The sequence below is a fragment of the Falco biarmicus genome, chromosome 2 (assembly GCF_023638135.1).
Source record: "Falco biarmicus isolate bFalBia1 chromosome 2, bFalBia1.pri, whole genome shotgun sequence".
Taxonomy (NCBI): Eukaryota; Metazoa; Chordata; class Aves; order Falconiformes; family Falconidae; genus Falco; species Falco biarmicus.
In genome coordinates this window covers 32,008,125-32,035,007 of record NC_079289.1, presented here as the reverse complement: position 1 = coordinate 32,035,007, position 26,883 = coordinate 32,008,125, and the positions used below count along the sequence as shown (strand labels likewise).

The 26,883-nt window shown below is 42.8% G+C and overlaps 1 protein-coding gene across 1 annotated transcript in view; it reads right to left on the bottom strand.

The window, feature by feature from the left end:
• Positions 1 to 26,883, bottom strand: part of LCP1 (lymphocyte cytosolic protein 1) — a 33,087-nt gene that overhangs the window by 4,041 nt on the left and 2,163 nt on the right. The window contains exons 2-14 of the mRNA XM_056328569.1: positions 18,584 to 18,674; positions 16,750 to 16,901; positions 15,849 to 15,978; positions 14,402 to 14,534; positions 13,803 to 13,884; positions 10,433 to 10,598; positions 7,155 to 7,297; positions 5,022 to 5,117; positions 4,299 to 4,494; positions 3,514 to 3,592; positions 3,193 to 3,307; positions 2,234 to 2,367; positions 1,081 to 1,204 (exon numbers count right to left, since the gene is read on the bottom strand). Of these exons, the coding sequence (XP_056184544.1) occupies positions 1,081 to 1,204; positions 2,234 to 2,367; positions 3,193 to 3,307; positions 3,514 to 3,592; positions 4,299 to 4,494; positions 5,022 to 5,117; positions 7,155 to 7,297; positions 10,433 to 10,598; positions 13,803 to 13,884; positions 14,402 to 14,534; positions 15,849 to 15,978; positions 16,750 to 16,901; positions 18,584 to 18,650 (1,617 nt within the window). The 5' untranslated portion in view covers positions 18,651 to 18,674. The remainder of the gene's footprint in view (positions 1 to 1,080; positions 1,205 to 2,233; positions 2,368 to 3,192; positions 3,308 to 3,513; positions 3,593 to 4,298; positions 4,495 to 5,021; positions 5,118 to 7,154; positions 7,298 to 10,432; positions 10,599 to 13,802; positions 13,885 to 14,401; positions 14,535 to 15,848; positions 15,979 to 16,749; positions 16,902 to 18,583; positions 18,675 to 26,883) is intronic.

The window sequence follows — 26,883 nt, the reverse complement described above, 5'->3', positions numbered from 1 at the left end:
ACTCCCACCCAACTTGGTGTCATCCGCCAGCTTACTGAGGGTGCACTTGATCCCCTCATCCAGATCATCAATGAAGTTATTAAACAGGACTGGCCCAGCACTGAGCCCTGGGGAACACCACTTGTCACCGGCCACCATCTGGGTGTAACTCCCTTCACCACCACCCTCTGGGCTCGGCCAGCCAGCTTTTTACCCTGTGTAGAGCACACCTGCCCAAGCCACGAGCAGCCAGGTTCTCCAGGAGAATGCTGTGGGAAATGGTGTCACAGGCTTTACTGAAGTCAAGGCAGACAACACCCACAGCCTTTCCCTCATCCACTAAGTGGGTCACCTTGTCATAGAATGCAATGTCATTAAGCAAAGATGGGGTGCTGGGCTGGTGAATTTGCTTCCTGTGAGGAGATAACACTGATACACAACTACTGATGGGAGGTGCAAGGGGCCCCGACTGTGTAACTCCTGAGCTTATTACATGAATTCTGATGGAGCCATCCTTGCCTGGTGTAAACTGTTGATTTACATCCACTGAGTGTTTCCCAGCTTGGGAAGCGTTGCAGATGCATTAGCAAAAATAGAAGCCCTCTGGAACTGGTCTGTCTTTCTGGTTATATGGTACCTTGCAAAATAGGGCAAGGTACACCTGCAAGGTACTACCAGGTTATAAGCATATTTCCATTTTTTTTTATATACTTTAATACTGTTTTAGTAGAATTTTAATATTGACATTTGTAATTGCTGTTGTTTAATAATCAACAGCACAGCAGCTCTTGCTTAATTTTGGTCATCATTCCTGGCTCCATACTTTGATGTCCTATGTCAAACTGGCATTCAAGGTGTTTCCTGTTACGTTCATATCATGTTTCTGTTACCTTTTCATAATAAAGCCTCTTGAATAAAATCTGTATATTTGAACATGCCTTTAAAAGGGAATGAAAAATAATCACACTGTGTCACTAATTATATCATAATGTAAAGTGTGCATGTATATGCATATATACATCTATATACAGGCAACATATATAACATACACTCCAACACATGGAAAAAGAGATTCCTAAGAGACTTCTAACAAAACTATACCTTGAAACTGGAGATGGTTGAATCCTTCCCAGCTGCAGTCAGCGTTTCATTGACCCAGCTGACAATGATTTCATCATTGACCTTCTCTCCACCACCAATGTCTTCAAGGATATTCAGGGTGTACCTTAAGAGGGTAGCCAGGATAAGTGCATTTGCTCAAAGTCTACTATAACCTCAGAAGTATCCTGTATGTGTGCCACTTGACTGGGATCACCCAATGGTCCTCTTAGACCTGATACTCTCCTGCTTCCCACACACTCACAATGTATATGAATTATATTATAACACGATAATTATACTAATGGGTCTGATTCATCCCCAATTCCGTAATCCCTGTTCTAGGAGTGTCAAAATCTTTTGACACTCAAAACTCCTAGAAGGTCTCTCTTAGTGGATCCTGGTGTAAATGACTAATTCTCATAGTGTTTTAAAAAGTAATCACTGACTTTCAGGCCAGAAGGGAATTGTTATGCTCATCTAAGACTGACTTTCTGCATAAACACAAGCCTGGAATATTTTGCTTGCATGTCAGCATACACCTTGGAAAGACATCCCAAACTGATGGCAAGTAATCCACATCCCTAGATTAATTATCTGCCTGATAAACATATACCTTGCTTTATAGACTGAATTTAGTCTCTGTTCGGTTCCTAACCACTGGGTCTTCCCCCCGCCCCCCCCCCCCCCCCCCCCCCCCAGTTATGATGCTCTTAAACACACACACATACACACAGAGAATTACATTAAAGTGGAGACAGCTACTGAACTGCATCCACTTCAGGTAGCAGATTACAAAACTTCTGCATCAATTCCTTGTTTCCAGTACGTTCTCCCCATTTCCTGATACAGAGACCTCGCAACTTCTTTTTCTCTCTTCCATGCAATGGACATTTATTCATGCTATACAGATAGTGACAATAATAATCTTCTGCATGAGCTGATTGCAATGGCCTTGCCCACAAGATAATGTGCTCCTTGATTGCATCCTTAACTAGGAGTGAACAAAAGGTTACTCTGTCTTTGCATATATGTGCAAACAGAGGAGCGAGAAAGCTGTAGCCTGTAAATCCTTCTCAGTGATAGCATCAGGAAACTATTATAATGCAAACTGAGTATACCAAAATGTTCTAAAGTTTGTGTCTGACTGCCATACCTTCTCATCAACTGCCAGACTAAGGCCAGCGTGAGCGTACGGTTTCCTTCATTCAGATCTTGCCCAGCAATGCCAACAAGGGAAAATTTGGCTTGATTCTTTCCCAGTTCCACTGCGTAGTTGCAGTTCTCAAGCTGTTAATGACAGGGTCAATTAGTGCAGCTCAAAAATACAGCAAAAAAAAAGAAGACAAAACACTGTGACTTTAATTTTTTTTTGGATCACTTAGCCCAGATCCTTCTGGGCAAACAGGAGCTTTGGGGCTCTGTATAATACAGCTGTTTGACTACCAGCAGCCATCCATCCCAAAAATACCATCGTAAAGAGTTAACACAGAAGGAAATGTTATAGTTCATCATCAGGGACTGAAAAACAGATTACCCTGGAAAATACAATTCTAAGCTCATGGGTACCTCCAGCACCATGGCATTGCTCTGAGGCAAAGGATTAGTGTCCCAGTCAATACTTTAGGTCAGTTAATCAGTCTGGCCTAACTGGATAGAATTAGCCATCCAGGTAGCTGGGAGAAAGCTTTGTATTTAGCAGCAACTCTGTGATCGGTTCTTGAGGCATCTGGTCAAGAACACTTATCATCACTGTCTTCCTTTGTTGTGGAGGGCAGTGATCCAGACAGCTGCAATTAAGCTGGTGCCATATGACTCACGGTCAAGATGCATTATAACTGGTGACTGAGACAGTAGTAAAAGTGGTCTGCAAGTACAGTTTTTAAATATTGACACAAAAAATTGTCAAGTCTTTTTACTTCACAAATATTGTTCACTTGTCAACAGAGCCAGTGAGTCAAACATCTTGTTCCTTTTTCAGGACAAAAAATTATTTATTGACGGAAAAAAGTAATTTAATGTGCTGTACTTGGGACTTGAGAGCAACATGAGTGGCCACATTGCTGTTTGAATTGATACAGACATCACTACTGGAACTATTCCAGCTTTTTGTACCTTCTTCATGTTGCCACCCAGTTTAGGATATGGTGGTTTGTTCACTCTGTTCCAGTCTACTGGCACTTTGATCTTTTCATAGAGCTGGAAGATAACCAAGGCATCTGACAGGTCACTGAAAACAATAAAAAAGATGTATTGTTAGACAAAGAACAGGGGAAGGGAACTCAACTAAGCTATTAGTAGAGGTAAACTTAGTTTCCTTAAGAAAAGGAAAAAAAAAAGTAGCATATATTCTTATAGGGTCCAAATGTTTTTATGTTTTTGTAAACAAATCGCTGGCTCTTTATTATCCGATGGAAGTGCAGTACCTCCTCTTACCTGTATAAGTGATTTACACGTGGATTAACACCGAGGGAGTTCATCCAGTTTCTGAATGTCCTCTCTTCCCTTGTCTCACCTAAACCAACAAATACATCAATCAACAGGCCTGCAAAAAGACAACTGTCCAGTAAAATCGGTGTCTTGCGATGAAACTATAACTCAGAATTTACAGCGCACTGAACCATAAACAGAAGGCGACCCTGGCTGACAGGTGAAATAAGAGAGTATGGTGCAGCATGTAATATTTCTTCATGCCCTATATATTACAGTATTTAGGCAGATTGGCTTGAAACACCTTCAAGAATTCAAGAACAGCCTGTGCCTCAGCATGAGCAGTTGCACTATGAGGCGGGGAAAGGAGGACCTGAAGCTCAGCAAATGATCCATACAAGGGTGGTCCTGACCCCAGCCCAGAGCAAGCAGGCAGCATGTTAATGCAAGATCTGATTTTTAAATTATATTCTCAATTAAGGGAATGTGAGATTAACTCTAGATTCCACTAACAAGCATGCTCAATAGTAGGATGTCTAAACCAATACTGGTTTAGACATCCCACAAACATTTTTGTCTTTTAACATGTGCTATCCATAGGACAGACCCCTAAAATGTGAGAAGTTACACACAGGTAAAGAGCAGCTTCCCCTTCTCAAGGCTGCCTGTGCTAATGGTGCAGTGAATATATGTCTGAAGGACGTAAGGTTAAGTTAGCGTATCATCGACTCAGAGCTGGGGATACTGTGGCACAGGTGGCCAGAAACATCCTTTATTTGCATTTTCCTTACCTTCAATGGAGCTCCAGTCGATGTCCTGGTTCTCTGGCTTATGAAGGGCAGGGTATTTGTTGAACAAGTTGGCAATGAAGGCCAAGTTTAGCTTCGGGTTCCCCCGGACGACGTCGGTGGCTGTGACGAACTGCCGGCAGCCCAGGCGCTCTGCCTGCTGCAGCATGCACTCTGCTCGCTGGACGTCATCCTTCTCCTGCACCAGCAAAAAGTGGGGCCATCAGCCTCACCCTACCGCCTGGCACTGCACACAGGACCCGCTCAGGATCTCTGCATGTGAGCAAGGTGTGGGGCTGTTCAAGCAGGTCCCTGTCAGATCTATAGCTATTTCCTTTCCCACTTTTAGTAATGGCAGGTCTGTGTTTTCAAAAGGGCTTTACCTACAATGCAGAGCCATCTCACCGTATTGCTTTTAGTTATATTCCATATAAAAGAGGATGGTTTGATGAAACTCCCAAATAAATGTATTTAAATACACTTGTTACATGTTAGTAGTTTAGCAGCATGGTTCAATGGTTGTTAAAGTTTCAGTGATAATATCTAACAAAAGGCAAACCACATCATTTAATTATTTGAAAGTTTGGATTTCTGAAATACAAGATCATGTTGCAATGCTAAAAAGAGTTTGCTTGTTCTGACATCCTGGTGCAACCCCGTGTTGGCCAGCAATGCAAGTAACAGACAGAAAATACCGGCATTTACTCTAAACTTATCTCATCTTACCCTTAATCCTGACATGTCAATAGTGATAGCTGGAATGCCTTCTTCATCTCCCTTGGGGGCAACTTGGTTCAGCAAATGGTAATAAGCTCTTGAGTCCTGTGACAGACAGAAATTAAAGGGAAGAAAAATTACATCTAAAGCCAGGTTTTGCATGCCAGTGCTCCCCTGAACAATGGGCCTGCATGCTTTGTTTTTATTACATCAATCATTGGGCTACATAATTAAATTAATTAAGCTGGAAGCACTTAGCAGTTCCTACTTTATGCTGTATTTGCTGGATCTGATTCTTCCCTAAGCCAATATATATATGCTGCAGAACGCTCAACACACGAGACAAAATGCTGTGTGTTGCACTCACAAAAAGGACAGCAACAACAAAGAGAGATTAGAATTGAATTAATCTGAACATTAAATTAGAGATAAGAAAATGCATACCTTTATAATACTGTAGAAGTCAGGCTGCTGAGCATTTAATAAAAGAAAATGCAGAAGGAGAAAGCAGATGTTTAAAAGCAGATTTCAAAGCAACACTGGAACAGTTATGGAAGAGAAAGCACAGTATTCACAGACAAAGTTAAAACTGACAACAGTATCAGCATTTTTCAGGCAAAAGAGCAGGAACCAAGACAAGGATTTAACATGTCGTGTCTTTAATCTTTTGTGAAATGTAATGTTGCTTCCCTGTGTGGAAAATAATCTTATTTCAGAAAGAACTTAACTGAAAATAAAGCTACATGTTAGTATTTAGGGACTTGACTAACTAACCCATACTCTTCAAAATATAAAGCTGATTACCCGAATTGTTTTAAAACTTATACATATGCATTACAACCCACATATCAAAAAAGTGGTTGTTTGAGGTGGGGAGACACAGTTAGAGAATGACTATAAAGGCTAAAGGCTTGGCCTCTAAGAGGTAAATGTGCCTTATTTCCCAACTGTAAATATGGTAGGTGTGATTTAGTGATTTATCTTTCAGCTGCAGATAGGATTTAATCAGTTGCATTATAGTCCTCTCGGCCAGCATACAGAAAGATGGGAAGACTCCATTCCCTTCCCTTTCCATCGATATTCTCCAGTCACTTCCACCCAGTGAACCAAAAACCTGTTACAATAAAAACTGTATTGTCAAATGTGACTCTCAGACTCTCCTGTTGCCTTCCTGGGTGTGTTTTTATGTATGTCAAGTAAGTCACGGTAAATGACTTCTTGTGCTTCAGTCCCTGGTGAAGCTTACAACCAGGCATCTCTGGAGTGGGGCTTTTCCCATGCTCTGCTGGGAGTGGGAAGGTCAGGTCATGGCTAGGGAGGTCGGTGTGCTGGCTAGCCCCTGGCTTTCCTTCAAGCCAGCTCAGACACCCTCCCTGATACACCCCCCACAGCCCTGGAAAGCTGTCTGGGCCTTTCACTGTAGCTTCAGTGCCTGCAGCTCATCAGTGTGCACCATTCAGGTTCAGCTACCTCTGTCTGGGAAGAGTGAAGGTCCTACAGAGAAAGCTCTGCACCCACAAGCCCATGAAGTCCCAAGTGCATGCAATACGCTGCATGGACTAGGAATGCATCCTTGCAAGTGCCTCCTCATCTAGCTATGTTATTTTGAATAGTCCTACTGAATTAAAACTTGCAGGTTAGTGCATGCAGGTTTATAGCAAAGGCTGGGAGGTAGAAGCACATAACCCAGGTGCTGTAGTGAAGAAAAGATCAAGTGGGGGAACTGGAAGAGCCCATCCTCTTCCCCTACACCTGGTTACATGTCTGGGTAAGGTCCAGCCTTTCCAAACCAAAGCCAGGTCAAGAAACATTTAAGGACATTTAGGAAGGAGGACAGCAATAGCGGCAGGGAACTGAAAATACAGCAGTAGAGCGCGTATGCCCTGTCCAGAGCCAGCCAGCCATTCCTTTCCCAGGCGTTTGGTGTACTAGGGCTGGCCGTGATGCCTGGGAGGTCAGAAGGAGGAATACTACTGAGTGGAAGGGTAAACCCCGCTGAAATGATTTTCTGTGCCCAGCTCTATGTGTTTGGCAGAGCAGTCTCAGCTGCTTGGATTGCTTCAGTGCACAATCCCTGTTTGGAGGACAGGGATTTGGGTGTGGACCTGCTGTTTTGCTGTTGTTGGTCAGTGTTTCTCATACCTTGATGTCTGAGCTGAAGTTGTTGACTTTGTTGCATCCTGCATTCTCCAGGTGATAGTTTGCCCACCTCAGCAGCAGTTCCTCTGGAGACAACTTCATGAGATCCTCCAGGCTCTCTCCTTCTCTCAGAAGAGCTATCAAGGCTGAGCGAGGAAAAAAGAAAAGTAATAATGTTGTGAATACTTGTAGAGGAGAATGTGGAAGTATTTTCTCTCTTACACATTTTGCTACCCTAGTTTCTAAAAGTGAGTAATCAAAGCGTTGACAAAACCCAAGCTGTGTTAGGATGACAGAGGACATAAACAGAAAAAGGGTCTCATCAATAAAATGAAGAAAAGGCTGATAGTTGTGGAGCTAGTAGTGGATCATATAGAAATGCAAGACAATTTCAGTGTGGTCTAAGAATGACTCGATTTCCTTGCTTCAGGTCTTAATGAAAAGATGACCATAGAATCATAGAGTAGTTTGGACTGGAAGGGACCTGTAAAGGTCATCTAGTCCAACCCCGCTGCAATGAGCAGGGACATCTCCAGCTAGATCAGGTTGCTCAGAGCCTCGTCCAACCTGACCTTGAATGTTTCCAGGGATGGGGCATCCACCACCTCTCTGGGCAATCTGTGCCAGTTTCTGCACCCTCATTGTCAAAAATTTCTTCCTTATATCTAATCCAAATATATCCTCTATTAGTTTAAAACCATTTCCCCTTGTCTGGTCACAACAGGCCCTGCTAAAAAGTTTGTTCCCGTTTTTCTTATAATCCCCCTTTAAGTACCAGAAGGCTGCAGTAAGTTCTCCCTGGAGCCTTCTCTCCTCCAGGCTGAACAAACCCAGCTCTCTCAGCCTGTCTTCACAGGAGAGGTGCTCCAGCCCCCTGATCATCTTCGTGGCCCTTTTCTGGGCCTGCTCCAACAGGTTGATGTTTTTTCTGTGCTTATGGCTCCAGAGCTGGACACAGTGACATTGAGTACAGAGGTAAGATGGGAATGGGAAAATGAACACAGACTCTCTGCAGCTTAGATGAAAGAAATCTCAGTGACCTTCACAGTGAAACTGGATACACACAGGTATTCTACAGATTTTGCGCATGACTTCATGGGTTCATGGGCCGGTAGAGTTAACTCACCTGTCAGTTGGAGAAGGTAGCCTATTTGCATAGAAAAATTAACACAGCTACGTTCATAGAAGGAGAAAGAGGCAGGAGGGAAGGACTGACCCTTGCAACTGCAGGATGTTCAGCTGATCCTGGAGCATGAAAGACTGGAACAAGTTTCAAAAAGAACAACTAATAACATGGAAACTTATTGTTAATGTGATAAAAAGGGAGAGTGTGTCACACTACTGTGATCTCCTTGTGATATCTTTTGTCATTCCTTGAAAGAAATATGGCTTGAAAGAAATACGGATTTGCTATATAAAGGAAACAGTGAAGACCTACTGTATCTGGAATTCAATAGATAAATTGATATAGAGTGCTTTGGGGTTAAACTGAACCAGAAAGGGGATAATAGAAGCATTTGAAAGTAGGCAGTGGATTTTATGAAGAGAACAATGTTAACATGGAGAGAAGTAGGCTGGAAGAAGGATTCTTGTGCAGTCTTGATCATGGATTGATTTTTGGATTAATGTTTTTCTTTTTGCATCAATTATCTTGGCACAAATACTAGCAATGTGCTAAAAATTTGATGAAGATATTCACTAGGTGGCATGGTCAATACAGAGGACGATCAGGAAGTCACACAGAAATAGCTAGATGACACTAATAAAAACGGAATGTAATTTAATAGTGCCATGTTCAAAGGCATTCACTAGGGAACTAATATGAATAACTGCTGTTAGCTAAAAGCTTATACAGACAAAGGATGAGAACAACTTGAGTGTATTAGATGTCTCCTGAGCTATCTGAGCCACCATGTGATGTGACCAGGGGAAAACCAAACACAATATTAGTGCATCCTAGTTATTTCCCATAGAGGCTGGGATGTATTACTGCCTTGATACCATGTGCTCATGAGAGCTCTTTGGAAATACAGTGTCCCATATTCAAGAAAGGGCAGTTTCACCTGGAACAGCTGCAGAGAAAGGCTATCAGGGAAAGAGAGAATCTGAAAAGAAATTTAAATTATCTTGGCTTATCTACCCTGACAAACTGAAGTCTGAGATGAGAAGTGAAGGAGAAAATACCAGAAAGGGAAAAATAGATATAAGGTGGATAAGGCTACCTACAGAGGAATGGGGACTGGGAACTCTGGAAACTGGTGGCTCTGGCTATGAAAGGGATAGAAATGTGGAAGGAGTGAAGCAATGAAGGTAACACCTGCATGGTAACTGGAGGAAAGAAGTGTCACTGTTGGTTGAGCAGACTACCCAGAGGCACAGGGGACAAAGCAGCAAGATGAGGTATGTGTGGACTGCATGTACACATCCACAGCCTCATGCTAAAGCTACTTCATGGAAAATTTTGGCATCAGGAGTACTGTGTCCAGTTTGGAGCTCCCCAGTACAAGAGAGACACTGACAGACTGCAGCAAGTTTAGTGGAGGGAGACAAAGATGATTGGGCTGGAGTACATGATATTTGAGAAAAGGATGAGAAAACTGGGTTTATTTAGCTTCAAAAGAGGTCTGAGAGAGGAACAAGTATTGTCTTCAACAACTGTAGAGAGGCCAGAGCTGTGTTTCCCCAGTATGTTACAGTCACAAGGTGCAGGAAGATAAATTCAAACTATTAAATGTAAGAAAAAAAATGTCTCAGCAAGAGTAGTTTGGCTGTGGAACAGCCTCTCCAGAGAGCACTGGAAAAAGCACTGAGCAACCTCATCTAACCTTGAGACTGGTACTGCTGTGAGTGAGTAGTGGGATGGCTGAACCAGAGGAACTCCAGGGTGGACCTCCAGAGGTTCCTTCCAGCCTTAATTATTCTGTGATTCTATAATTCTGATTTCACAAAGAAAGAGGAGATGTTTGGCAATCAAGAGCAAGAAAAGAGCAAAGCTTCCTGAATGCAGTGTAGCATTTCCTTATCCCAGATTTAGTGCCCAAACACCAATATACCTGGGTGTAGACCATCATTCCTGACCCAGTGAACATGAAATTAGCTCTGCACATGCAAGCCTACACACACCCCTGGACTTTGGAGTGCTGGAACTTGTAAAGAGCACGGGAAATTAGAGAAATCAAGAAGACAGGTAACAAATACTTGGAAAAAAATTCAGCTCAGATTTTTTTAAAAAGATCTTTATCCTAAAGGCTGTTCAGTGACAACAGTAGAGCTATACATACCTTCATTCCTGCTGATCTCTATGTCAGCAAAGAGTCCAATTTTGATGACTTGCCATAAAAGACCCAAAACCAGGTAAGGTTTCCCTTCTTTTAAGTCTTCAGCTCCAATGTTAACAACGTGGCACCCAATGGCTGAAGCAGAGTTCAGGGCCAGGTTCAAATTTTCCTAGAGAGAGAAGAGAACTTCCAAATGAAGCAGTGACTGGAGAGCTGAGGATACAGGAAGGGAGCACAGCCCAAACTAGTAAAATCTGTGAGCAGTTTCACTGTGAATGCATTCACATACCTAGAATCATAGAATCATAGCATAGTTTGGGTTGGAAGGGACCTATAAAGGTCATCTAGTCCTGCAGCCCCCTGCATCAACCCCCTTGCAGTAAGCATGGACATCTCCAGCTAGATCAGGTTGCTCAGAGCCTCGTCCAACCTGACCTTGAATGTTTCCAGGGATGGGGCATTCACCACCTCTCTGGGCAATCTGTGCCAGTTTCTGCACCCTCATTGTCAAAAATTTCTTCCTTATATCTAATCCAAATACATCCTCTATTAGTTTAAAAACATTTCCCCTTGTCCGGTCACAACAGGCCCTGCTAAAAAGTTTGTCCCCGTTTTTCTTATAATCCCCCTTTAAGTACCAGAAGGCTGCAGTAAGGTCTCCCTGGAGCCTTCTCTCCTCCAGGCTGAGCAAACCCAAGTCTCTCAACTGTTTTTTCTTCACAGGAGAGGTGCTCCAGCCCTCTGATCATCTTCGTGGCCCTTTTCTGGATCTGCTGTAACAAGTCCATGTCTTTCCTGTTGTGCTGGTTTTGGCTGGGAGAGCGTTAATTTTCTTCAGAGTAGCTGGCATGGAGCTATGTTTTGGATTTGTGACAAAAACAGTGTTGATAATTCAGGGATGTTTTAGCTACTGCTAACCAGCACTTACACAGAGCCAAGGCCTTTTCTGCCTCTCACCCCACCCCACCAGCGAGGAGGCTGAGGGGGCACAAGAAGTTGGGAGGAGACACAGCCGGGACAGCTGACCCCAACGGACCAAAGGGATATTCTGTACCATATGATGTCATGCTCAGCAGTAAAATCTGGGGGAAGAAGGAGGAAGTGGGGGACATTCAGAGTGATGGCGTTTGTCTTCCCAAGTGACCGTTTAGTGTGCTGGAGCCCTGCTGCCCTGGGGATGGCTGAACGCCTCCCTGCTGACGGGAAGCAGTGAATGAATTCTTGTTTTGCTTTGCTTGTGCACACGGCTTTTGCTTTACCTGTTAAACTGTCTTTATCTCAACCCACAAGTTTTCTCACTTTCACCCTTCTGATTCTCACCCCCATCCCATGGCAGGTGGGTGGGAGGTGGGAGGGAGTGAGCAGCTGTGTGGGGCTTAATTGCTGGCTGGAGCTAAACCCTGACACCCGTGCTGGGGTCCCAGGGCTAGAGGCAGTGCTCCGGGTGGATCTCACCAGAGTGGAGCAGAGGAGCAGAATTGCCTCCCTCAGCCCGCTGGCTATGCTGCTTTTGGTGTAGCCCAGGATATGTATCTGACCACAGGGACCTGGGGAATGCATAATCTGCTGGCATTACTGGTAAATTCTGAGTGCCAACACAAAGATGGAAAGGACCTCTTTGGCAAAGGTGAATGATGCCATGTCACAAGGCATTGAAGCTCAGAGCATACATCTGCGTTCACAGTGATGTCCTGGCTCAGTCCTGGTTGTCAAAGCCAGGCTTTCCCTATAGCTAAGGCGCAAACACGTGATCAAGTGCAGACTTAGCTTCAGCATGGGGCAAGCTCTGCTCTGCTCAGTCTTGCACACATGGAGGAATGAGGTAAGTTATAGCCCAATCGACTGGCAGATATTCCAGGTTCAGCTCTCCCTAAACAGCCCTAACAAAAGCCCTAACACCTAAGATACAACTAATTTGCTAGCTGGCAAGGTATACAAAAAGCACATGGTCATAGGAATCAGTATGAATAGACTTGAGGTTTTTAACCTTGCAGTTCAGCCAAGGTCAGAACAGGTCAAGCCTGGGTATTTTCTTTTTGAACTTCGGAGCGTGGGGTCCTGGTTTGGGAGTATTCAGTGGAAGCAGAGAGATGCTGTGATTCATAGTGAGGGGTGGAAAGAAGGTGAGGTTTCAAGAATGTTACGTTCCTTTTCCACTTCCTTCCCATTTAAAACAAAGAGTATAAAAAAACCTGACCCACAGGTCTAAGCTATTCAAAAAGGTGGCTTGGTAAACAGAGGATAAGTAAAGCAGACAGAAGTCTTGAAAATATAATTTATCACACAGATTCTCAATTTTTCACATGAATTTCCTCACCACTGGTGTGACAGAGAGATTTGATTAGATATAAAATGCAGAGACATAGTGTAAATTCTCATAAGCTAGAAAAAATTGGAGCATTTCAAATTAATTACCTTTTCTCCACCAGACAGCTGTAAAAGGGTTAAGTTAAAGTGGAAGCTGTATTGATCAAATCATGTCTATGTGTGACAGGGATTGATCTGAGCTGCATCACTAAGCTATGCTGCTGACCAAAATGATTAGAACTGAAAGATGTGGTAGACAGCATAAAAATCCAATTTAATGGCTTCTGAGCTTACTTGAGCCCGGCTAATGTTCCATCAAATCAGAGTAGCTGAGGGCTAAACTGGGTTAAGTTCATATCTATTCCATATATCTATTTATATTCTGTATCCAGATATATAGATGCTGTTCTTATAAAAATATTTCTCTACGTACTGCTGCGTGAGAAACACAATAAGCTTTATAAAGTGAAAGTTTGCTTTTTTGTCCAATTTTTAAATCTTACACATGTGCATGTAATAGAAATAAAGAAGGGATTCAGCATTCAAGGTGAAATAGCATGGATTGTAAAAGGCAGGCAAAGACTATGGTCCCGTCTCAGGCACATTGCACATCACAGTGCTTCCTGGATCTCAGTTAATATTTTGGTGAGGACATCAGACTGCAACACAGCAGTTGTGAATTCAAGTCCATGGCTGTGCCTGTGTGACCTTGTATGCAGGGTTCAGCCTTCTGAGAGCTGCTCCGACTGAGACTGGTCACCACATTATCGAGTTGCTCTTGCATTTGTACGGCACCTACTGCAAAGGTATCTCAAGCTTTGAACTGGTAAACATACATTGGGTTAGGTGCAAATATAAACACAGTTTGTTTAATGGGATTGCTCACATGTTTGGAAAGAAACAGAAATATAAGTCTTTATGGGTTTACGATGTGGACCTGAGCATCTCACTTTGGCACAAACAACTTTGCCTGACTCTGTTGGGCAGGACTATAGTATCCCCAGCCTTTGCTCTGAGTATATCAGAGCATCCTAAAGGAAAAGCAAAGAATCTTGTATTTCAGTACCTGTATTGTGAAGGGTGTGAGTTTCTTTTTGTTGATTGTTCTCTCATCAATGGTATCTGGCACTGAAAAGTTGATCATCTTACTGGAAATAAAAGATAAAGTAAGAAATACACTACTAGCTATGTGAACACAAAATACAGATACAGCTTTTATCACTACTCTGTAGGGCAAGCCAAAATGCTGGAGAGTTACTGAATTGAGCAATTCTTTTGGGTCACGTGCAGATTGCACTACACGTGTGTGGCCAAGAATGCCACAAGGTGGTGTGAGAAGTTTATTGTGCAGAAAATTTCTGTGAAAGCACTCACTATCTCGTGCTGCCACGTGAACCCCTAAAATTCCTTGGACAAAAATAAAACCAAGTAACTCCTCAGATTTCACTGTATTGCAAGGCTCCAGAGGCAAGGAAAAACTCTCGTTTAACATGAAAGAAGCTTTATATTTTTAAATATGAAAGAAACAAAACCCCTAGCATTATTAAGGCCCTAAATCAGCAAAGATTCATGAGCTTAATGTAGTCAGCAGCTTCCCTTTAAGCAGAGAGGTGAGTTTCTGGAGGCTCACAGTTCCCATTTGTGAGAAAGACAGGTATTATTTACCAAAGCACTATGCCATCACCGACCGCCTGGAAGAGGTCATCTGTTTCTGGATTCATTGGGACCACGTGCTTACAGTCAGGGTCCTTCTCAAGAGCTTTATTGATCCAGTTGACAAAGGCATACTTTTCTTCCTCTGTAGACACAACATCAAATCCATCAGTTTGCTGATATGGTAGCAATATGTCTACCATCATATTACTTACAAAGGCAGAGCTCCTTGCGGGGAAGACTATCCCACCAGCGTGACTGATCAACAAACGCCTACAAGGGAAGAAGGCTCTAGGGAGGCAGGCAAATGAGCCGAAGACAGCAATGGGTTTGAGCTAGTAATACTCATTCCATACTCTAACCCATTGACAGGGGTTGCCCAATATCATGAGGGCAGGCACATTACAGAGACTGATAATGAAATTCTCATGATTCAACTGCATGTTGCAGTTGCTACGCTCTGCTAAGGGTAATACGTACTTGCACCGTAATGTGAGTGCATTGCTGTATCACTCCGCTAAATCCAAACCCCACATAACTTCAAATAAGTTCAGATAAGTGATTTCTGTATTGTAGATTACACCCTCCACATGCAATATTTAGAAGAGCGTGGCCAGGGTTGGATTCTGACAAGGAGCATTGAGAGGGTAATGGGCAAATATTGCCTGTAGTCCAACAGGGCTGAAATGTGGCTATCCTGTACCAGCAGCAGCTCACACAGCCCCCAATAGCTCAGAGATGGTGTCCCCTGTGATCAGCTGGGTGGAGGCCTTGGTAGCATCCTCCACTCTCCCTTCTCTGGAGAAAGTCAGTTCCTCACCCTTGCCCATGGAGAAGACAGCCAAGGGTGGGACTTCTTCCCTGTGGAGCTGCTTCAGAGTGGGCTGTACCCAGGAGGCAACAGAAGCAACCATGGCTGCCCCAAACTTTCAGCTTGGGGAAACAGGCTTGGAGAAAAGCCTTCTTTATAGGGGTCATGCCATCTTTAGAAAAAGGTCAAGAACCATTTGGTTACAGGTGAGTTTACAGAGAGACTACCAGACTACTGGTAAAATGTACAAGGAAATGGGTCAGCAGCAATGGGGAACCCATGCCATGCCTCCCTGTGAGCAGGGACAGCAAGGGGCCAGTCTCTGTGCTGCTACAGCCGTGCCAGGAGGCTGTTCCCCAGCAAAGCTGCAATGCATTTAAGGTAAGGGAAGCGAAGCCAGCTGGAGCTTCCTCCCGTAGCTACAGCTTTGCCTGCCCCAGTAAACCAGCTCACATTATTTTTTACAAAGACCCTGCTCCAGACCTTTGTCACCTTCAGAACTCTGCCTTGCACCAGCCTTGCCTGAACAGCCACCAAAGCTCACCGAGGCCAGAGCACCTGGGTTTGCACTGAGATAAGGTGCAGATGATCTCTAAGGGCACGCTTGTTTGTTCCTCATTGCTGTCAGTGTAGGACAGCTGTACGTACCTGAGTAAGAGTGTTGTGTGCCGGCACTGGACTGCTCAGACGTCCCACCGATAGCACAGATCCCCTCCTTTTTGTTGATTTGTTTTCGGAACGACTTAGCAACATCATCACTCTTCAGGTTTTGGAAAATCTTTCAAGCATGAGAGACAATTTTAAGATTTCAGAGAATTGAACCAAGCTAAAACAGTGAGCTCTTGGGCCAGGAGGCACATCCTCTCTGCTTCATATGTACATAGGGAAGCATGGCTTGTGCGTTATTCAGTGGTATATACTGGATAAAATCTGTGTATTGTCTGCCATGGTAGAACAGGATCGTGTGCAGATTTTTGTTTTCAGAGCAGTGAACAAAGATCAGCTAAGTAACCAACATGTGTATGGTATGAAACAACAGAGCTAAAATGTGCAGGAGGAGGGCCTTTAACAGTTTTGGTTTGAAGACAGGACAAGTAAAAATCTATTTCTCCATCCCAAGGAAAATCCACTTCTATTTTAGCATTTGCTTTTGTCCTAGATCAGACCAGGGAAAGAAGCTTTTTAAATAGAAAAAATGCCCCATAAAGTTTTTAGTTTCAATCTGCTGAAATTTTTCATAACCATATATCCAGAACATAATCTTTTTGCAACTTATAACTGAAAAACTTTATGCCACTGCATATTCCAACCAAATGGAAAGGTATTAAATGTATTCAATACACAGCTGCATTTATGTACATAGAACTTGTCCCAGTTAATTGCAGGATTTCTAGTTTGCTTACCTTCTGCTCTCATCTTTTCCAACCAGAGGACTCCTTGGATTAACTAGGTGCCCAGGATACCCTGTGCTTGTGCCTCTGCTGTGCCCTGGGGACAACCTTGAGTATCCCACCTGGCATCTTATTGAAATAAATAACATCTTACTTACTGAAATAAATTCATCAAAACTGATCCTGCCATCCCCCGTGGTTGTCAAATTCTGAATGAGTTCTCTGGCTTTGTATCCTGGGAGAGGGAGGTTGGCTGCCTTCAACACGTCTGTTAGGTCATTGGCGTGGATGAAGCCGTTCCCACTGATATCTGCAAAGATTGTCACCAACATTTAGATTCTACATCAGCCCAATGAAATTTTATGCACACAAAGGCTGTTTTTATTTTACCTGGGGAAGGGTACATTATATATAAAGGTTTGGTTCCTGAAATTCAGTATTTTCAACCACTGTGGTGTGTATTTTCAACTATTCAGGCCCATGAAGAAATTGCAATCACCGTTTAACAAAAAATACCCCACCTCACAGTGATGAAATTATATGGTTTAGAATATAGTAATACTTTAACAAAGCTAAGTTTAGATGGATATAACTGACTATCCAAGGTTTGCATATAGACAAACATGTGATTCATAGAGGGAGTATCCTGTCTACAGAACAGCTAAAGAAAATGGAGTTGGTGCAATACAGTTACACCTTACATGTGTATATATTTATAGATATAACTGGTGATTTTAGCCTGTTTTCTGCACCTAGTATCATTGGAAGTCATGAAGGTTTGGAATCGCGTATGTCATCCTTAAAATAAGAACATGGGTGTTTCTCTGCAATGGTGCTAACACAGATAGTCCTGCTGAGCCTGTTGCAAGATCCAGGGTAGGATTTTGTGAGATCACCAATACAGGTTAAATAGTCCTTTGTTCTCCAGCAGTCTGTGAAAATCTCCAAGATAAAGAAGTATACTGAATTTATTGTATGGAGAGTTTCTGTTAAAACACTATGCTTAGGTACATAGTGTTATATAGATATGTATATGTATATGTGTCTTTCTTGTTCTGCAGGCTCTTCTTCCTCAGCCCAGAGGCTGAGGTGATTTTAAAGAAGTGTGTACCAATTTTCTGCGTGGTAAGTTGCAATATGAGTCACTCCTTGCACGCTGCAAAAAGGCACTCGGCTCTTAGCATCAGTAGCACGGATTAATACAGATTGCAGAGAGCATCCTATCCATTTCTGCAGTCATACAACAAAAGGATCTGGACTTGGAGAGCGAAATATCTGGGAGAGGAACAAAAGCCTCCATCCAGCATTTGCCTTGTCAGTACATCAGGTGTACGGGGCACACAGTGACCAGATGCTTAAGATTGCCAGCCTGGGCTACTGTGTGCTCAGAAGCTGAACAACCATCACCTGAAGCAGCAAGGACAACTGGTTAACACATAATCCAGCCAGGCTGACAGATCTGCTAATAAAAGTTATGTGAGCTGTCAGAAGCTCAAGGACCTTTTTATAGAATGTGGGCAGACAGCGATGGGTCTGTGTGACTTTACAGGAGACGAATCAGATGATAATTTTAAAGGCTTGGGAAGGAAACACACAGTTTAAAAATATATGGGCTTGAAAGGTCATAGTAAAGGGATGACAAATTTTGTAACCATTTGGACATTTGTCTTCTCCAGACGCTTCCTCCCCACAGGGAGTACTCACTTGAGAATTATTTACAGCATGGTTTTCTCTACAGCTTCTGAGATTATTTCATAAATGCTGCTTTCATCGCCTTGCCATCTCTCTCCAGCAAGAGCCATTGCTCCGCAGCATGCTGGTGTGGTTTCACCCAGGAGGCCCGCAGTGGCAGGAAAAGGAGTTTCTGCGGTTCCTGTGACACTGCAGCAGCGCTGGAGTAAACTGCATTTCCTCACAGCTGGTCAGTACATCAGAAAAGAGCTTGCTACAGCTTCACACTTAAGCAGTGCCTTTCCTGTTTGCCGTACTCACCAACTTTGCTGAAAGCCTCCTGTAGCTCTGCCATCTCCTCCTCCGAGAAGTGTGCTGTTGACGCCATTTCCTATTTCTCCAAGTGGCGGGTCTGCAAGAAGAAAACACTTGGTTTTATTTGGTGACTTTTTGGGTTTGTTATCATGATGAAAAAGGGGGGGTTTCACTTGGTTTTTGAAAGTCTCGGAACAGCTCCCCATAGCTGAAAACCCAGTTCCTCTGTGCATCCCAAAATCAAGTGAAGGGGTAAAATCCTGCGTACATGACATACAAATCCATGTCCCTCCTGTTGTTTTCCCAGGCCCTGCTCAAAATCCCAACAGTTTTATTTATACTAATGTAATTGGAATGAAATCCTACCTCTGCTAACTTTTGTTTCTCATGGAGAAAGCGGACAAAACTGTGCTGGCTCTTGTTATTCCCCCTTTGGAAACACAATTCACCATGTGCTTCTTCAGCAGTGCCGGCAGAGAAGCAGCAGCCCTGTCTGCTCCTGGGGGGCTGGCTTGGAGCTGAACCCTGGGGAATATTTGCACCGCCTACCTTCGGGTACCTAATGAGGAGGCTGGTCACCCTTACGGGGTGGGTGGATGGAGAGAAGCTCCTTCACAAGGTGTTCAGAGCACCAGGTCGGGCTTCCCAGAGGGCTACTTCTCTTCCTGGCTATGGAGAGAGTTTAGGGACTTGCCCACAGGGTACCTAAGTTAGTGCCTGGGGTCGGGTGGCACTTTAGGAATGGGTGGCTGGAAGGAGTTTTTTCTGCCTTTCCTCTCACCAAAGGTATAAAGCAGGAGGAAGGATTAGACTTTCCCTTTCTACGCACCTGTCTTAATAATCAGAAAGTGAAAGTTTACTTCCCTTTGTCATATTATTTAATAGACTGCCAAAAGATGCACGTTATACCCCTCTGCTTTTTTGTGCACCTACTGTCCCTTGCATCTATTCATGAGGAAACTGTTCAGGAGACAATCTATTATTCTATATTTGTCAGAATGTCTCTAGTGTCCTATGTCTCTTTAAGTATTAATTAACCAAGCAACTATTTAAATAGAATAGAATGGAAACCCGAGTTGATCCTGGAAAGTGGTTGCTGTAGCTACAGTGTTCAAATGGGGAAAAAAAAAATCAGAAATACCTCATTCCCAGACTAAAACCAGCATTGCATCATGGAGGCTTAGATTCCAAACTTTATAGAAGGATATACAGGGATAATTTTAAAAATTAGAGGTTTGCTACAGCCTATCTGGGCTTCAGGTCTAATGCTGTCTTGAACTCGTGCATTGATTCCTTGTATCTGTGAGAACCAATCTGGACATGGCTTTGAAAGCCCAAAGGCAATCTCATGGGGTTAGCTTTTTGTCTGCTGTCTCCCTGTAGCATTGCGCACCCTTTTTTTGCCACATCACTGTGGTTTTAGGGTAAGGACAGCTTCCAGAGAAAAATCTGTTCATTCACTCCAACCTTCATAGGCAGAGAAATGCAGCATAATCCACAATGCAGTCACATACTGGGGCACGAGAACCCATGTGCAGCTTTAGCACAACAGAGCTGCTGGTTGCTGCCGAAATACTAATATAATATTATAAAATTTTCTAACCACCTTACTTTCAAACATTACCTGTAAAAAGCCCTGTGATCCACTAGCAAAATAACGACTAGGTTATATATACTCAGGTAGAATTAGATCCAGTCTCGCTCCTTCGTCCTGGTACCTTTCCTGCCTCTGACTCCTCACTACCAATCTTTTTCTGTTGCATGCTGTGGTTTTTTGCAGTACGTGGATTACCTAAAATGCACCTGGACACATGAAAATCTTACACTATCAGCAAGAAAATCCATATTCCACTGCAAGATCATCCCTTCCAGTCCAGTCACTTGATTAAGCAACGTAATTTGCGACATAACTTTTAATAGCATTAAGACTGTTCTAGAGCTTAACAGATAGAAACACCACAGGCTGTTGCCTACAACATTACTGTTGCAAAGAGTTTTACAAACCTGAGGAAAAATTATCACCAACATAAAATGGACTTTTCTTGATTGCATAATTTGTTGCCTCTGATCAGTAACTAACCAAACTGTTAAATACAAAGAACCCTACTAATAGTACATATATTTACGTGTGTGGGCATTTATACTAATAACACATAATAGGATGAAGGGCTTTGCTGTAATGAATCCTTCTGACATCTTTTTTAGGTCAATGTTATCCACTGTGCTGTAAAGGTGGTTACACTTAGCTGAGAAGTCAGATGAATCTGTACCAAGCATGAGAACTGGTCCTGAGGACCTAAGGAGTAGTTGTACTCGGGTGATGGAGGTATTGTCACTCCCCACCCCAACACACAACTGGGTTTCTTCTGCATTTTCATGTCCTTAGTATCTCTTCATTCCAGCCTGTCAGCTCCAGCATGTAACATCACCTGGTGCTGCTGATTAAAAACCAGCTCTCTGTTTAGGCAGCAGTGAGATTTGGACAGGCACCCTCTGTCAGCCAGCCCCGTCCTGTCATCTGTGCAGCTCTTCTGGCAGGTCAAGTGCATCGTAACTCATCACCTCTCTGAGGGTTTGACAGTGGGGCCCATCACAGTACATCTGCCATGTAAAATCCATACCAGCAAGAAAATCCCCACCTCTACACAGTTTCAGGGTTACCTCTACTCCTGGTTTTGGCAAGGGACATAATAAAGGCAGCAAAAGTGTTAGAAGTCTTCGCTGCACGTTTTCCAGGCTCACCCGTGGCCAGAAGATCTCTGTGAAGTTACTGAAAGCCCTCACATTTACACTCAATTAATCAAAATCAGAATTTGCAGATTAACGATTTCAGGGTTATTCACAATTAAAAACAACTGTCATTTTTTTAAATTGTTCAAGTAGTAAAAGCAAAACATAGGGAAATCAAGAGAGTAAAAGTCCAATGCTTTAGCAACACACAGCAAAAAGGAGCAAACCCACTTTCAAAAAGCTACTTTTCAGTATATAAACTGCTTATTTTGCTTAGATCATTACAAGTAAATTATGATATCTAGGCACATAGAAATGTAAAATGCTTCTGGGTTATGGTAGGGGAGGTTTGGCCCAATATTTTCTTACTAATGTTATCAGCCAAGAGCAGGGTCATTTGCTTCTAGGGGTCAAGCACTTCCAGCACTTCATCATCCTCAATGCAAACTGAAAATACCTCAGGCATCCCATCAAGAGGGCATCCAACAACCCTGGGTGAATAGTCCGATTACTGATAATCCACAAGGCATTGTAAGCATATGGTGCACTGCTCTGCTCCAAACTGTTTGCTAAATCAGTATGACAAGACAGATGCCGAGAAAAAAAGTGCAGAGGGTGGTATAGCAGCAAAGTATGTGGAGGTGACAGGTAATATGAACTAGTTGAAACAGCTTCTTTGAAGGGAGTGGCTGTTGAGGTGCTGAGAGAGGAGCAAAGGGAAAATCAGCAGATGAGAACCTGGGGATGGCTTTGAGCATGGAGATGTAGAGCAAGAAGCAAAGAGAAGGCTGGGCAAGGGTGAACCACAAGCAAAAGGGAGGGGAGTTTGAGAAGGAACAAATGCAAATGGCTTAGCTATCAGCACAAATGAGATTTTAAAGGTCAGCAGCAGCTGGGAGGAAGGATCTTGAACTTGGTGTGATCAAAGATCAGTGAAAGAACTGAGGTTCTTTAGAGAGAACAAGATGAAAGTCAGCACATGCTTGTATGTGGAGGCAGGATGCTGAGGAGGGGAATACAGCTCCACAGGTCAGAGCAAGAAAGCAGAACAGCCAACAAGAAAGAAAGGGATGGTAATAAAAATTCAGAAGGAAAAAAATCACTCCTTCAGACAGACTGAGCTTCAGATGGCATCAGGACATCTGGATTACACATTGCCTGAAAGTGACGCTTCGTTCTTGTTTGCCAAACAGCATAAACCCACTATTGCAAAAGCAAAAATAAAGTTGTGCAAACTACTTCTTCCTCCCCAGAAGGCTGTTGATTTACAGATTAATGTAAAAAAGGGAAAATAGCCTCACCTAAGCTGCTGAGAATCGTACCAAACTGATATCAAAAGAGCCTCTACGAAGCACTGCCTTTCCTGCCATCATTTCCAAACCAATACATTACAGCCATGCCGTAAAGCTTCCTTTTATTTGACCTTATCCTCAGAAGGACCTACTATCACACTAATATTTTAAGAGATCTAATAACAAACAATTTTCAGTATGGAATATAAAGGAAGAACTAAAATAATCTCAAACCTGAACGTTACCTCTAAATTGAAACACAGCAATATTGATGTTCTTTCATCTCTTTCAATTTTGAAACCATAGCCTGAGAAGCTGCCTGGTTATGCATTAGTTGGCAAAGTGTGCACCCACCATGCAATATAAATAATAAATGGCAAATCCATTAAAACCTCAAGGTTTCCAAGGCTTGTATTAAATGGTTACCTTGTTTCATATTTTCTTCCACTTCTCTGGTGTTTAAGCCTTATTGCAAGCAAGGCAATGAAAGCCTTGAAGGTGTGAAACTGCACTTTACAGCTAGACATGAAGCTGTACCTTTCCCCAAAGCAAAAAAGTAAATTTCATGGGGCAACATTACATTTCACAAACACATACTTAAGTTGTCAGGAATGATTTAACTGTGAATTTGGTGCTGAGAAAGTTGAACAAATTACTAATATTTACTCACTTTCTACCATCAGGGCTTTATTATGTTAATGCACTAGTGCTTTGTTAGTAATACAACAACGCCTCTAGCTGTTGGAGTGATCAGATAAAGAACTGCATATGTGTTCCCCATCATATATACATTCCCCTATTTCTTCTGCTGTCTTCTCTTCATACTTTTTTTTTTTCCTGAAAGTGATGCAGCAAGAGGCACATGCTGTTGCGAAACATAGCTGTTAGGGTTGCATGGGGCAGCGTAAGACTGTGTCTCCCTCTGCACACGAAGGTCTGCTTTTTACTTTATCAGAGCTCACAGCTCCAGTTCCTTTTCTTTTCTCTTTCTTGTCTCATCCACAAATTCAATTTCCAAATGTCCAGCTTTCCATAAGGGTTGGGGGATACTTCTCCAGCTCCTTTCTGCATTAGCCTTTCCCTCCTAGCTGATAGCAAAGAGGCACCACCAGCAATCCTCCCACAACACGCAGCCCGCCCTGGACAGTGCCACCAGTAGGCAGGAATAACAGAGGTGGCCTCAGAATTGTGCAGAAACTCTTGTGATAGATCTGAAGCATCTTGCAGGCCAGAAAAATACAAGGGAAAAGAGAGTATCTTGAGCATAGTCGATCTTTGTTCCATACCTCTTGCACCTTTGGGGCCCTCCTCATTCCTGTCACTCATCAGAATATCGCTGATAGTATAATCCTCCCTAGAAATATTTCCCTCTGCCTTTCCCTCATAAGGTCCCACATGTAAATCTACATATCCGTATGCATTTCTGTTCAAATTATGTCTCAGTCTGTTGATTTTCTACAGTGTGGAAGGGCTGAGGGGAAGACAAGAAAAGAGGAGATTTATGAGTTAGGCTCTGATAAATATTTTCCTTCTGGAGACAAGTTTTGTTAATTTAGTTCTCACCAAGGGGTGAGAAAAAGAGAAATTACTCAGTGGGTCTCGTGTTGAAAGAAGAATCAATGCTATAACCACAACAGCATGGCCTAGAAGTTCCCCAATTTTAAAGTTTCATCCTGTGCTTATTGGCAAAAATCTTAAATTAAAATGCAACAGGCAAAGCTATCTTGTTGGCCAAACATATGTCAAACATCTTTTTCTACATAATTCAGAATAGTTTATCTCCCAGTTAAACTTCATATTTTCAGCATACTTGCTATTATCATGCTTCTCTCTCTTACAATTATTATTATTTGTTGTTATTCTTACAGTTTTGATCGAAATAATGTGTTTGTATCCCGCCACTAGCAGGGTGATCCATAGTGCACCCACAGCAAAGTAGGACAGTAGCATTAACACTAAACTTCCCCAGCCTTGCTGCCGGGTTGGAGCAGTGATAAATTGCCACGGTGGCTCGAGGGCATCCAGCCATCTCAGACAAATAAACAATCCCACACATGTCCTTTATACTTGTTTAGCATCACAGCTTTCAAGCAGATTGTGTGGACGTTTTTTTGTGATAGGGCTTTTTTTTGCTAATGATATAAGATAAAAACTAGAACCCCTATATTACTTCCTTGCTGGTGAGTGTCACCATCTAGCCAGCTACTCACCATGACTGACAGCATCAGCAAATACCATCAGGTTTTGAACCATTTGTCAATTAGATGCATTTCTTACACAACAACTTTGAAAATTACTTAAGAAGCACAAATTGCAACATCTTTGAACACCTGAGGTGGTTCATAAAAAAAAAGTTTGTTTTTCAAGTTGTGCGCTTAGTGGTTTGACTATTTCCCTATTTAAATAGCTATAGTTATACACATGGATAAGAGGTTTTTCTAATTTCCTCAAAGATGCTGAGCTAAATTTTAAATCCTAAAGTAGACAGAAACATGCTTGGCTCTGTTAGCAATATGTAACTTGGATTACAGTACCTTCAATTGGGGTGGGATCTCACTGTTTAAACCAGCATACAAAACACAGAGAAGAGTCTTTCTGAAGTTATGGCAAACAGTTCCTCCCTGGTACATGATAAATACTCACAGTTTAGCCCACATTAAATGACAATCTTTGCCTCAAAGGCATTTTAAGACAGCAAAATCTCACCAAGTGTGCAGGCACTGAAATTAAGTTGTTGCACTTCACATATTATTTCATATACAATTTGAAAATACAGAGAAAATACATTTATCACTGTTCAGAAAGCAACACAGTGATGCCCATGAGTTATTTTCTTAATGTTCCATTTTATAAAGGACCTTGTTTGTCAATGTGATGCCTGAGTCCTAAATTAAATACGACTCAACAGGGCTTAGGAAGGGAAAATACACAGGGTTTGTAGAGAAATGAAGATCTCTTTCCAATATACCACTCAGTGGCAGGGTGTACTAATCCTTCAAGGAAACCGAAGAAACAGAGCTGTGAACCCATAAATACCATCCTTATGTGTCTTTTATCTGTCAGATAAATTCTACCAGGGAGACAGCATATCTGTGCATATTATTTTTCAGTCAGAGCCTGTAGAATTTTTCTTACAAAAGAAAAAATTGACGTAGTACACTACATTTTTTGTTGGGTCACTTATCTTTTCTATCCCTTTATCCACACAAGCTAGCTAGCTTTAAAATGAAAACATTTTTATATAGAAAAAGAAACATTTTGATTATCAAATGTTTCCAGTGATTTTTTTCCCCTCTTTTTTTGGCCAAAGCTGGTTTTCAAACCAAGCCAAATTGACAAACAGCTTCTGTCATTCCACAGATGTCCTACTCGACAAGGAAAGCCCTGGCCCACCCAGTTCCACCTTTGCTAACTAAGGTGGGGGAAGAGGGGAGCACCTACAGAGGCTGCTTTGGATACAGGTATGAGGAGCCACCCCACCTCTGCCCCATCACGACTGGGATGGCAGATGTGACACAAAACCCAAGGCAGACAGATGAAAACTGCTCTTCCTATTCCTGTGAGGCACTCATTGTGCTGCAACCCAGCGGCAGAAGGTCAGGTCACAATGTACTGACTCAGTCCCAAATGCCCTGTGAAAGCCCCGTAACCGATACAAGAAAAGGAGAACGTGGCCTCTTGTTTCCAGCTTGTTAGCAGGAAAAGAGTTCCTCTGTGCATGGAAAGTATTAAAAACATGTTCCAGCTGTAAAAAGGAGGTGGGTATTTTATTTTTAGATGCAAACTTTATATTTGCGTTTGACTGATTGCACCTGGTTTTATGAATCTGTTACTGTTGCTCCAACACCAGCAGCTGTATTCTGCTCTCAGTTTTGCAGGACTCCTCACTGATTTCAGCAGGGATTCATAGGGGCTTAGCAAGCCCTTGAGTGATCAGGCTCTTCCACTCACCAAACCAGACCAGAACATGGAGAGCACATCTGAGCATAGCCCTCCTTACCAGCTGTCCTGCTACTTTGGACCCGCTCCTGCAATGGTGCCATGCTGGGAGATGTAAGGTCTCTTGAGTGTGCAAAGGGGAACTGAAGCAGGAACCGGAGCAGTAGGATGCACAGTCCTCCTGTGCCACTTTCCTCTGAAGAATAATTTGGATTTATGGCATGGTTGCTGAGTCCCCACCACTGGGCAGCCCTCATGGCTCACATGCTGTTCTCCCTGTGAGCGCTGCCTCCATGTCCGGGACACCCCGCTTGTCTCATCTGGGGGTGGCGATTTATTTCCCAT